This window comes from Paramormyrops kingsleyae, chromosome 7 (assembly GCF_048594095.1).
Source record: "Paramormyrops kingsleyae isolate MSU_618 chromosome 7, PKINGS_0.4, whole genome shotgun sequence".
Classification (NCBI taxonomy): Eukaryota; Metazoa; Chordata; class Actinopteri; order Osteoglossiformes; family Mormyridae; genus Paramormyrops; species Paramormyrops kingsleyae.
The window spans coordinates 23,575,711-23,589,483 of NC_132803.1; the positions used below are offsets into that span (position 1 = coordinate 23,575,711).

The following is a 13,773-nucleotide window of genomic DNA, read 5'->3' on the forward strand; positions in this document are numbered from 1 at the left end:
TAGCTTTCCTTGCTCTTTGCGTGATTTGTTGATATGTTTATTCCATTTTGTGATGCTCCTGTGCACTATTAAAAAGTGCTCAGGCACTTCTCGGAGTGTGCAGCTCTGTGATTGACTGTTACTCAGGGAGAGAGTGCCTGCGTAATTATGTGCCTTTCCCAGCTTAGAGCCAGACTGAAACGGAACAGGTTGGTTTAGAGCCGCAAGCGCGGCCATAACTCTGCATGAATTCACCGCGGATTTCATCATCATTTAACGGCAATAGCTGGGGGAGCCACGGCAAGTAAAGACTGGGGAAATGTGCCACCATGGTGTGAGGTCAGAGCCCTTCCCTTTGGGGGTGCTACAAGGCAGTTTTGTTGTAAGTGAAGTTGAACAGAGAGGCAGAATCTGTGCTGTGTAGCTGCAGAAGCTTTCCATGCTAATGGTGGAATCCTTGCATCGTTTACGTTAAGATGGAGTTTAGAGGAGGCACTGGGTTCGACTCATCCAGACCAAGCTTCCATGTTACGAAAAGTATCATTTTTGGTGCACTCCTGGTGCAGCTATTTACACTTATTTATGTTGCTGAAGGGAGCAACTGCAGGTTGGCTTCTTGGGATGTGAACTAGCAACGTTACGTTTCTTTAACCACATGTCCACCAGGGTCTGCAGGATGATTCTCTTCCCCCTCACACAGAACAAGAGATACTCACTGAAGCAGGCAGCCCAGTCAGTGTGGTTTAAAACCAACAGTTTGGGATATAGCCGTTAGCTTAGCTTAGCTTGCCATAGATTTAGCTCGTCTGAACTGCTTCCAAAGAAACGTAGACCTGCAGCACAGTTGAGCGAATGGTGAAGCAAATTAACCATGTAGTTTTAGATCACAGTGCAGTAGCAAGGAATATGCTTTACTGGTTGGTCTCTTCATGGATTTACAAGGCAATAAAGAAGATGGGCTTTTCTCTTCCTTTTTCAATCATCCCTTACATCACCATTGAACATTACAGCCTATTTCTATGACTCTAGTCTATAAGAGCTGACAAACACTGCTTCAGAAAAGTTCATGATTTTCTGAGCTGTCGTAGTTTTTTTACATCACTGTCCAGCCTCATGGTCTTTTGTCCTTGTTGAAGCATTTTTATAATTAACATTGAACGTCCTGTACTCAGCTTAATATTTTACGTTCGTGCATAGACTGGTAAATAATAAACACTGAATACACAAAAAAAAAATTGTTTTGGGCATCCTGCCATGTTTAAAGGTAGCTGCAAAAGGCATTTGAAGCCTGTTGCACTTATTGGAAAAGAGGAATGTATTTTGAGCTTGACAGGGTGTCTGAGTAAAAGTACCTTTTCCAAGCGACCCACATGCCTCAGACCACCGACTGAGTCACGGCTGTGTCATCCGCTGGATTGATCGTGGCTACAGGCTATAATCAGGGTTTTCCGGTGGAGAAAACAGGGGGGCCTGAATCCGCTGCAGCGTCTAGGCCGCCGCCGGTAATGTGTCGGGTTCCTGCGGCCGACGGCTGCCTGGGTGGAGAGTCCTTGAATCAACACCGGTTCTGCTGTGCTTGGCTGAGCAGGTGGCCGCGCCAAACAGCCGATCGTGTCGAGCATCCAAAGCGGACAGGATGCAGCTCCATTTGAGGAGTGCTTACATATCTGAGCAGGTGGACGCATGTACATGTTTAATAGGGTCCTAATTATAAACCTAATGGAGACACAGTATATTAAAACACTTACTGTAAATGTACAGTGTACACCATGATGCAGTAGAATATTGTATGGTCAATTTCAAAACAAACTAGATAATATTATCTTCGTATTGTATTCAGTAAAGTGTTTGTAATATATTTTCACCTCTGGAGGAGGGACAGCATTCCTTACCTTAAAATTGCCCCACAATTTGAAAATGCACATCATGACAGCCTTGATAATTATGCACGGTTACTGAATTTTGTATTGACGAGCAAATTGATATAGCTACTGTGTATACAGTAATTAATTCTGTAGGTGGCACTCTCACTCTGTGGGCAGCACTGTCACTTGGGGGGCAGCAGTGTCACTTTGTAGGGGGCACTGCCACATGGTGGGCGGCACTGCCACATGGTGGGCAGCACTGCCACTTTGTAGGCAGCACTGCCACATGGTGGGCGGCACTGTCACTTGGTGGGCGGCACTGTCACTTTGTAGGCGGCACTGTCACTTTGTAGGCGGCACTGCCACTTGGTGGGCGGCACTGTCACTTTGTGGGCGGCACTGCCACTTGGTGGGCGGCACTGTCACTTTGTAGGCGGCACTGCCACATGGTGGGCGGCACTGTCACTTGGTGGGCGGCACTGTCACTTTGTAGGCGGCACTGTCACTTTGTAGGCGGCACTGCCACTTGGTAGGCGGCACTGCCACATGGTGGGCGGCACTGTCACTTGGTGGGCGGCACTGTCACTTTGTAGGCGGCACTGCCACTTGGTGGGCGGCACTGCCACTTGGTGGGCGGCACTGCCACATGGTGGGCGGCACTGCCACATGGTGGGTGGCACTGTCACTTGGTGGGCGGCACTGTCACTTTGTAGGCGGCACTGTCACTTTGTAGGCGGCACTGCCACTAGGTGGGTGGCACTGTCACTTTGTAGGCGGCACTGCCACTTGGTGGGCGGCACTGTCACTTTGTAGGCGGCACTGCCACATGGTGGGCGGCACTGTCACTTGGTGGGCGGCACTGTCACTTTGTAGGCGGCACTGCCACATGGTGGGCGGCACTGTCACTTGGTGGGCGGCACTGTCACTTTGTAGGCGGCACTGTCACTTTGTAGGCGGCACTGCCACTTGGTAGGCGGCACTGCCACATGGTGGGCGGCACTGTCACTTGGTGGGCGGCACTGTCACTTTGTAGGCGGCACTGTCACTTTGTAGGCGGCACTGCCACTTGGTGGGCGGCACTGTCACTTTGTGGGCGGCACTGCCACTTGGTGGGCGGCACTGTCACTTTGTAGGCGGCACTGCCACATGGTGGGCGGCACTGTCACTTGGTGGGCGGCACTGTCACTTTGTAGGCGGCACTGTCACTTTGTAGGCGGCACTGCCACTTGGTAGGCGGCACTGCCACATGGTGGGCGGCACTGTCACTTGGTGGGCGGCACTGTCACTTTGTAGGCGGCACTGCCACTTGGTGGGCGGCACTGCCACTTGGTGGGCGGCACTGCCATATGGTGGGCGGCACTGCCACATGGTGGGTGGCACTGTCACTTGGTGGGCGGCACTGTCACTTTGTAGGCGGCACTGTCACTTTGTAGGCGGCACTGCCACTAGGTGGGTGGCACTGTCACTTTGTAGGCGGCACTGCCACTTGGTGGGCGGCACTGTCACTTTGTAGGCGGCACTGCCACATGGTGGGCGGCACTGTCACTTGGTGGGCGGCACTGTCACTTTGTAGGCGGCACTGCCACATGGTGGGCGGCACTGTCACTTGGTGGGCGGCACTGTCACTTTGTAGGCGGCACTGTCACTTTGTAGGCGGCACTGCCACTTGGTAGGCGGCACTGCCACATGGTGGGCGGCACTGTCACTTGGTGGGCGGCACTGTCACTTTGTAGGCGGCACTGTCACTTTGTAGGCGGCACTGCCACTTGGTGGGCGGCACTGTCACTTTGTGGGCGGCACTGCCACTTGGTGGGCGGCACTGTCACTTTGTAGGCGGCACTGCCACATGGTGGGCGGCACTGTCACTTGGTGGGCGGCACTGTCACTTTGTAGGCGGCACTGTCACTTTGTAGGCGGCACTGCCACATGGTGGGCGGCACTGTCACTTGGTGGGCGGCACTGTCACTTTGTAGGCGGCACTGTCACTTGGTGGGCGGCACTGCCACTTGGTGGGCGGCACTGTCACTTGGTGGGCGGCACTGCCACATGGTGGGTGGCACTGTCACTTGGTGGGCGGCACTGTCACTTTGTAGGCGGCACTGCCACTTTGTGGGCGGCACTGTCACTTTGTAGGCGGCACTGCCACTAGGTGGGTGGCACTGTCACTTTGTAGGCGGCACTGCCACTTTGTGGGCGGCACTGCCACATGGTGGGCAGCACTGCCACTTGGTGGGCGGCACTGTCACTTTGTGGGCGGCACTGCCACTTGGTGGGCGGCACTGTCACTTTGTAGGCGGCACTGCCACATGGTGGGCGGCACTGTCACTTGGTGGGCGGCACTGTCACTTTGTAGGCGGCACTGCCACATGGTGGGCGGCACTGTCACTTGGTGGGCGGCACTGTCACTTTGTAGGCGGCACTGCCACATGGTGGGCGGCACTGTCACTTGGTGGGTGGCACTGTCACTTGGTGGGCGGCACTGTCACTTTGTAGGCGGCACTGCCACATGGTGGGCGGCACTGCCACATGGTGGGCGGCACTGTCACATGGTGGGTGGCACTGTCACTTGGTGGGCGGCACTGTCACTTTGTAGGCGGCACTGCCACTTTGTGGGCGGCACTGCCACTAGGTGGGTGGCACTGTCACTTTGTAGGCGGCACTGCCACTTTGTGGGCGGCACTGCCACATGGTGGGCAGCACTGCCACTTGGTGGGCGGCACTGTCACTTTGTAGGCGGCACTGCCACTAGGTGGGTGGCACTGTCACTTTGTAGGCGGCACTGCCACTTTGTGGGCGGCACTGCCACATGGTGGGCAGCACTGCCACTTTGTAGGAGGCACTGTCACTTGTGGGCTGCAGTGTCACTAGGTGGGGCAGCACTGTCACTTTATGAGCGGCACCACCACTTTGTGGACAACGGCACTGTCACTTTGTGGGCAGCACTGCCACTTCATGGGCAGTGGCACTATCAATTTGTGTGTGGGACTGTCACTTTGCGGGCAGCAGTATTACCTCACACAGCCAGAGGTGGAGATGTGATTCCCGCTTTTGATCTGTGTGTCGGGAGTTTGCTCTCGCTGTGCTGCCGGGATTCCTCCGGGTACTGCAGCTTCCTGCTGAGGCCAAAGGCGTGTAGTTAGGTGGATTTGTATCCTTAAAATGCCTGTGGTTTGCGTGTATCCCATCCCTTATGTCCATACTGTCTTAGACGGGCTCTAGGGCTCCCAATTCCCCTGCTCAAGATAAGGGAAAGATTAATGGGATGCTTACTACTGATGGTCTTATCGTCTGAAGGTTGCTTATGTCTGAAGGTATATAATGGTGAGATATAAATTCAGTGGCACATGAATATGACATAATGATCAGCAATGAACTCATTTCTTTCTCTCTCTTGTAGGCCAGATAATCACTTCCTGGAAGCCATCTGCTGTTTTCCAATGGTTTACTTCATGGCGGGAACCATTGACAAGTATGTTACACCCTGATAACCTGGCTACATGTGTGGTACTGAATGACTCGTGCTTCTGTTCCTCTGTGTTGTGGGGAGCTTTAGATGTTTTAGGGGAATTGATAGTATAATTCAAATTCACTCTGCATGTGTGACAGAGGCCAGAAAGAGCGGTCTGCCTCTCAGGGGGGGTCTCTTTCGTTTGCCTTTGGATAAATAGTACATCTGTTTTGTGTGTTGTTCAATTTTCCCATTAAATCCTGAGGGTCCCAATAAATTCAGTTTGAAGTGTGAACCATGAGAAAACTCAACGTTTTTACAATTACATGTGAAATTGGCTACCAGGATCCGCGAAGGAGCAAAAACATGGACTGTCTGGGGGTCCCGGGGACTGGGGTGGCAAACTCTGATATAGACCATTTGTGATCATATCTTTACCCATCCAACCGTGCATTTATCTTCAGGCAGTATACATGCCTTCTGGGTGGGGTGGACTACACATACATGGCTGTGGGACCTTCAACCTTTTATAAAAGCTCAGCATCCTCCTATCTTGTTGTTCCCCCCCCCTCCCCCCCAGCCTGGATAACCTGCTCCAGTGTGGCATCATCTACGCCGACAACCTGGTGGTGGTGGACAAGGAGAGCACCATGAGTGCCGAGGAAGACTATATGGCAGACGCCAAGACCATCGTCAACGTGCAGACCATGTTCAGGTGAAAGCAGGCCTCCTGCCCGCCCCCGCACCCCCCAGGCTCTGCCTACACGCAGGCAGGCTTCTCCCACGGCCTAGTGGAGCGTTTGGAGCGTGCAGCCCTGATGATTCACGCGCTTTGCAGGTCCAGGCTGGGCACAGCAGCCAGGGAGTCGACAGGCGTGACGAAAGGCAGCAAAAACAAAATTATCTTCCCGTACGTTTTAGCATTTTTTTTCCCTTCATGTTGCAACAGCTGAAAAAGTTAATAGATTAGGGAAAAAAAGACCTTAATGCAGAAATGCTACAGTTTATACAAAGGAGAGACCAAAGATAGCTGATGGTGAGGGTAACTGGAGACATTTCAGTGTCCAGGCTACACTGTGCTCTGCTTTGTTTGAATGTTAATGTAGCATCTTGAAAGGACTCATTTATTACAATGACTTTACTTAGTAATTCTTTTATCCAAAGCAACGTACAATTGAACGCAGGGTCAATCTGAACGCAGAGCGATTGGGTGTTAAGGGCCTTGGCCAAGCACCTCGCAGTGACATCATTCTCCCGACTCTAGGTTTCCAAGCAGCACCGGTCCGATCACAGGCACAGCACTGTAACCCACTGAGTGACATACTGGCCCCTATTTGTTTAAACAAGAATGGCCCAAGACACCTTCTTAATAGGTAGCGTCTCTTATTAGCAGAATGGCCTTTTTAATGCGTCTTCCTTTGTCGCTTCCTGTCCTCTGCAGACTGTTCCCCAGCCTCAGCATCATCACTGAGCTCACGCACCCCTCCAACATGCGCTTCATGCAGTTCCGTGCCAAGGACTGCTACTCCCTGGCTCTATCCAGGCTGGAGAAGGTGAGAGGAACCAGACTAATCAAGTCCCATTCTGCAGCACTAGACTGTGGACCACCCACAGCGCAATGCTGTTCTCCTCTCTTGTTCCCCTTTAGAAAGAGCGTGACAAGGGCTCGAACCTGGCCTTCATGTTCCGGCTGCCGTTCGCCGCAGGCCGGGTGTTCAGCATCAGCATGCTCGACACGCTGCTCTACCAGGTGATCTCTGCCAGATTCTGCTCAGCTCTGAACCCAGAGCGCAGAGTAATGAGGGTTAATGCCGAGATGAATTACCGCCCAGCACCGGTGCCACTGAAGTGCAGCCACTGATCGGCCGTCTGTTTGCAGGGCTCACCTTAACCTTACCGTGCTCAGGCTCTGCAACAGTCATCAAATCCAATACTATATAAATAGATAGATAGATAGAGATAGAGATACTTTATTTATCCCGAAGGAAATTTGCTACTAATTTGCTAAATGCTACTTTTTTTGAAAATACTAAATCAGCAATCAGATCCCCTGATTTGGTAAATAGACCATTCATCTCAGGTTAAGGGCTGCAAACGAGGCGACTTCTATTGGATAAAACTTTTCTTCTCTACATATAGTTACAAACTGTCTGTGAAAAATCTACTTCTCCTGTAACCCACTTTTTCTTACTATAATAACTGAAAATTGTCTGTTCTTGAAAATGATTACACCCACAGATTTCTCTGTGACACAGTCCTGTTCATTTAATGCATTAGTGCGCTACATTTAAAATTAATTAGCTTAATGGAAACTGATCTACACTGTGGATCTCAACAAGAGCTTTTGGAGAGCATGAAAAGCCACCAAACTGCCGATCAATCCCTCCTTATTAACACTGCAAAGATCAAACTCTGTGATCTGTCAGCTGAACCACTCTGGCATCACCTCTCTGTGAAGATAATTAATTTCATCATGCAATCACACCCGTAATTAAATCAGTATTCTCCTCTCACATTTTATATGAAGATCAACAGTGCCCTCTAGAGCTTGGTTTGTGTACTACACTGAAATATGCAAACTGCATCTGTTTGGTCGTATGTTTAAATCATTACATTTATTCCCAAGCAATGTGCATGGAAGGCAGTAGAATAAACATGCTTCTTTCTCTTGGCCAACAGTCCTTTGTGAAAGACTACATGATCCCAATTGCACGGCTGCTCTTAGGCCTGGATACCACACCTGGTTCAGGATACCTGTGTGCTGTAAGTAGAGTCTTCGGTACCATGATACATAAAACCATCATATGCACATAACTACATTTACACATCCATGCAACATGTATGACACATTCACCTATGGAGTTGCTCTGTTGTTATCTAGATGAAAATTTCAGAAGAGGATCTCTGGATCCGAACATACGGACGGCTGTTTCAGAAGCTTTGCTCCTCCAGCGCAGAGATCCCCATCGGGATCTACCGGACTGAGTCGCATATATTCTCCTCCTCAGAGGTAAGGTCGCGGTGAGGAAGAAATCACTCAGCAGGTCACCCATCCAGCTCCCCGAACACATGCTCAAAAAAGTTGCAGTGCAACCAAAGTCTCAAAACGCATTTTTTGACCTTGCTGGAAGGTAATCAAGTTCAGCTGATGAATAGTTGTAGCAAGACATCATTCTGAGGTGAATAGTAAATGAGTTAGTCGACATTTTAGTAGAATTTATTAGTCGTTTTGCCCATTTATTTACCTTAATTAGCTCTAAACCAAATTCCGAATCCATCAACTCCCACGTGGACTTCTTGGCTGTTGATCATGCCATGTCCCTGGAACTCAGTTGACGTGCTGCGTGTCTCTGATGACGTAAGTTGTCTCATTGACTGATGGCCTCTGAGTCCCAGCTACAGAGCTACTGTTTCTCATTACATAACTATTGTTCCTCATTATATGGCTACTGGTCCTCATTATAAAGCTACTGCTCCTCATATAGATACTATAAAGCCAGTGATCCTCATTATATGGCTACTGGTTCTCATTATAAAGCTATTGTTCCTCATAATATAACTGCTGTTCCTCATTATAAAGCCACAATTCCTCATTATAAAACTACTGTTCCTCATTATATAACTACTGTTCCTCATTATAAAGACACTGTTCCCCATTACATAGCTACTGGTCCTCATTTTAAAGCAGGGATTCTCAAACCTAATTTGAGATTACCTAATACAGATCTGTGGCCCGTACCAGTGGTTGAGGTTGAAAATCCCTGATATAAGGCACAAAGGTCTTTACTTAGCCCTTAAACTTGTGTCTCCAGTTAAAAGCATCCTTACAATTTTCACATTTTTCCTGAAACTCTGTAAAAAAAAAGGATGTTGAGTGTTTACAGGGTGATTTTGTCATTATCTCTCTGCATAGTCTCCAGCTGCGCCCTGCGTATCGCATACCCATACTTTGGATTACTCCTGTTTGAAGACCCTAAAGCCGTGTTTCCCAACCCAGTCCTCGGGTAGCCACCGATGGGCCGTGTTTCTGCTCCCTCCCCGCAAAAAACATGGACTGTCTGTGGGTCCCTGAGGACTGGATTGGGGAACAGTGCCCTAGAGCGATACACTTTGCTCACATTTGTAGTTGTTTGATTGAACAAGGTGATGGTTTAAGTTGCCTTAGCTAAAGAGAAGCTGAACTGCACTGGCAGTGCCCAGTCATCCTGAATCACTCCTGAAGCACGTACTGCAATCCTCAGCGACACCATGAGCCTCATCCACCAATAATTTCCTTCATCATTCATCACCTCCTCCCGTCTGTAATGAACACCTGTGCCTTGGGGGCAGGTGTGCCGTAACATCTTTTTGATTGTATTTACACTGCAGAAGATTACTACATTTTGCAGGTTATTTTTGGAAGAGCTAGTTTTTCAACCACTATCCCCAAAAGACTTATATCTCACAGTCGGTCATCTGTGGGGCCACAAACAGACGTCTTATTCCTTCTTGATGGAAGCGATTTAGCAGTGCCTCAGCAAATGTGGATCACATTTTTACGACATTATCAAACTGCTACAGAGATTATCTTGGGTCTTGGTAATTATATAAAGCAGTAGCTGCCTGTCTTGTTTAATAAGATTAAATACCTGGCTTCTGCTGCACCCCAGTCGCTCAACTATCACCACACTTTTCACCCTTTTATTGCTGCCACGGTGTATCTGTGTTTAACCTGCTCCCATAATGCACTGCCTCAGGCTGATCTTGCTCATGCCCACTCATACATAATGCTTAGCTTCCTCATCTTTAAGTCATAATAAGCAATTTTAAGTCAATTAAGCAATTTTATGGTGAATACTGCATGCTTCAGTGGTTGATTTCACCCACAAGATGCTCATTAACACCAATCGTATAATACCATCCAATCCAAGCATTCACCTAATACTCATGAGATTTCAGTAATTAGAGTTCCAGGACAAGTTTCCCAGAGTATTGCCCCCCCCCCCATTTATTTATTAGATGTTGGGGTCACTGTGGCTTCACAATGTCTTCCTCCTGTAGTCTAAACACATGGGGTGTTTCTCAATATGCATGGTAGATTGTACTTGTGTTCACATGTGTCCATTTTACATCATCTTCCTTTGCCGAAGACCCGTTCCAATACTAAGAACGGAAGTACAGAGGATGGTTAAAATCCTCAGATGTTGTTCTTGCCACGCCACAAATGTCAAGGATACATGAGTGGCATCGTTGCCAAACAAGACCAATCCTTGGTCATGTGATGGACTGGCATCCAATCCCAGTGTCCCATACCACATGCACTGTGCTGCTTAGGATAGGCTCCAGACTGACTGTGATCCTGTACTGGATATGCAGTTAGGGAAAATGGAAGGGTATGTTCATTATCTACCAAATCTAATTACACACACACACACACACACACACATATATATATATATATATATATATATATATATATATATATGGTCTAATAGCTCTTGGTTTACATTACCCTGCAGGTTTGTTCGTTAAGAATCATTTTTCCCTTTGATAGATCACAACAAGAGCAGCCGCCGCGGCTACAAACAGCACATCAGACTCTGCCATTAAACTTCTCTGCAGGCAGAATTCTGATGCACTCTTTCTGCAGAAATGTTCACATAATAAAATCTAACCTTCCTCCAGCCACTTAACCCATGCAGGACTGCATGGGAGCCTATTCCAAGGGGTGCATGCTGTAGGGGATGTGACATATATGGGAGGACACATACAGGGGATGTGACATATAGGGATGTGATATATAGGGCATGTGACATATAGGGGATGTGATATAAAGGGGATGTGACATATATGGGAGGACACATACAGGGGATGTGACATATAGGGATGTGATATATAAGGCATGTGACATATAGGGGATGTGACATAGGGGATGTCACATATAGGAGATGTGATATATAGGGGATGTCACATATAGGGGAGGGCACATATACCAGGAGCAGGTCAGAGACGCCAGTTAGCCCGACTGTGAACACAGCTAGCTGAGGAAACATTCAAACCCCACACAAAGAGTGGGGGCAGGATTCCCACACCCAACCCTGGAGGTGTGAGACAGCAGTGTCGCCCACTGAGCTGCCGTGTCATGATGCACACGCATTACATTACAAGCAAAATGGCACCCTTTGGAATACCTACATTCTACAAACACACCATCAATGCAAACACATTACATTACGAGCAAAATGGCACCCTTTGGAATACCTACATTCTACAAACACACCATCAATGCAAACACATTACATTACGAGCAAAATGGCACCTTTTTGAACACCTACATTCCTCAAATACAAGTTCATCAATACACAGTCTTCAGCCCCTTTATCTGGGCTGCCGGCTCTCACACTCACGCAAGAAATCTTACAGCAAATTTATATTATTCCATTAAAAATCTAAAATTAGCTACATAAAATGCGTTGGGGTAGTTTGCAAACCCTACAGACTATTTACACGGTATTAGAACTGTTACATACATGTAAATGCGTGTGCACGTGTGTGCAGACTTGTCTCGAATTAAAAATCTCACTCCAGCCAGCTGAGCAAAGTTGGCAGCCCTGCTTTATCACTTTTTGCTGTCTGCCAGTACACACCTGACACGATCCCCCAGGAACAACAAGCTGATGACATGAATACAGGCAGAATTTACCTGCAGAATTTACCTACTTGACAGAAATTCTTATATCACCTCTGAAATGTACGGTGATAAATGTACCTGCTCAAAAGACCTGGTGACAGCTGTATATAGCATAGCTTTGCTCCCTGTCACCTCTCGTATGAGCCAATTTGATGGCAGCACTATACAGGGGCGGGGAACAGGACCCAGCTCAAAGCTGATTGGCTCCCAGAGTACCCTCTCCCCGGTCACTCTCCACTTCAAGACATTTCATTGGTTGGTGCCTCTGTATAAATTATGGTCCCTCTTATACCCCACACTTTAATAAAATCCTAGAATCGCCCCTGCCCTTCAGGGAGACAAGGCTCAAAAAGTCCTTCAAGACTTGCACCCACTTTAAATGAACAAATTGCCCTCTAAACTGTTGTTGAACCAGGGGAAGGTCACAGTTATTCCTGGCTTCTTTGGATGCGCAGTCAGGTGTGTTGTGGGGATTGTTCCTGCTCGCAGGTGTCCATTAACGTGGACGAGCGTGAGGATGCCAAGGAGCGGCACGAGTCCTGGAAGGAGAAGGGCACCCACCGGAACTCGACGGGCAGCGACCAGTCGGAGCACCCTCTGCTGCGGAAGAAGAGCATGCAGTGGGCGCGGCGCCTGAGCCGCAGGAATCCCAAGCCGGGGAGCCGTGCCGAGCGCATCACGCAGCAGCGGCTCAACCTGTACCGGCGCTCGGAGCGGCAGGAGCTCTCTGAGCTGGTCAAGAACCGCATGAAGCACCTGGGGCTGCCCACCAACGGATACGGTGAGCTGGACCGTGCCGGGCTGGACTGTGCCAGGGCCGGATGCCCTCTGCCCTCTGTACGCCTCACACGTTTCCCGTAACAGTAGAGCAAGATAATGGGATATCGACCAAAGCATGTTTTTTTGGCATTATGATGTCACAGTGATTTAGGCCATTATTTCCCAATCCGGTCCTCAGGGACCCCTAGGCAGTCCACATTTTTGCTCCCTCTGAGCTCCCTGCCAGACAGTCCACATTTTTGCTCCTCCTCCCAGGAGCTAGGAGAGAGCAAAAACGTGGACTCTCTGTGGGCCGCTGAGGACCAGATTGGGAAACACTGATTTTGACAAAAAGGAGATGCTTTTTTAGCATGAATCCTGTAAAATAAGTACAGTTGAACCCTCTTTACAACATGCATACTTTTCATTTACATGAATTCCAAATTCAGATGCTACATTGTTTTGAAGAGAAATACTCAGATATCGAGGAGTTCTTTTTGGCCATCTACCAACTGTGTATTTCCAGGATGTTTTAATTAATCAGTGGGAGGAGGAAGGAACCTTTGAAATTTTGACTCCCAAGCTTGCTTACTAACCACTGCTTCTCCAACATTTACTGCTCCTGTTTGTTCAGGCTTTCGCTGTCAATGTCTGCCTATATGTGGCTTCACATAACTTGTCCCATGATGTCATCTTCATACCGGCCGCACCGGTCAGGGTTAGGTTGGACCCCATCTCAGGTGCCATGGCACTAGACTAGGGAACACCCTGGATGGGATGCGTCTCATATTGTTGCTCTTTTTTGTGCAGTTGTTTGTGTTTCAACTGGTCCTAACGCCGTGGTGTTAAGCTGTGATTGTTTTTCCTGCTGTGCATATTAATGGTGGGTAGTGTTGACGGTTAGCGATCATAGACTAATTTCTTGCAACGGGTAACCAGATTTGTGTAATGACTTGCAAGATTTTAAAATAATTTTTAAAATGTCTTTAGAAGCAGTGCAATCATATTGCCCATATGAGCCCCAATATCTTTCATTGCATGGAATGTTTTGA

General features: G+C 48.5%; 1 protein-coding gene across 14 annotated transcripts in view; it reads left to right on the forward strand.

Moving 5' to 3' along the window:
• kcnt1a (potassium sodium-activated channel subfamily T member 1a) overlaps positions 1 to 13,773 on the forward strand; it is a 90,413-nt gene that overhangs the window by 72,290 nt on the left and 4,350 nt on the right. For 8 of the 14 annotated variants that reach the window (XM_072714545.1, XM_072714546.1, XM_072714540.1 and 5 more), the window contains 8 exons: positions 5,242 to 5,313; positions 5,873 to 6,007; positions 6,131 to 6,202; positions 6,734 to 6,845; positions 6,941 to 7,042; positions 7,972 to 8,055; positions 8,174 to 8,302; positions 12,452 to 12,743. In XM_072714545.1, the coding sequence (XP_072570646.1) occupies positions 5,242 to 5,313; positions 5,873 to 6,007; positions 6,131 to 6,202; positions 6,734 to 6,845; positions 6,941 to 7,042; positions 7,972 to 8,055; positions 8,174 to 8,302; positions 12,452 to 12,743 (998 nt within the window). The remainder of the gene's footprint in view (positions 1 to 5,241; positions 5,314 to 5,872; positions 6,008 to 6,130; positions 6,203 to 6,733; positions 6,846 to 6,940; positions 7,043 to 7,971; positions 8,056 to 8,173; positions 8,303 to 12,451; positions 12,744 to 13,773) is intronic. The other 6 variants (XM_072714550.1, XM_072714549.1, XM_072714544.1 and 3 more) reach the window with 1 other exon arrangement.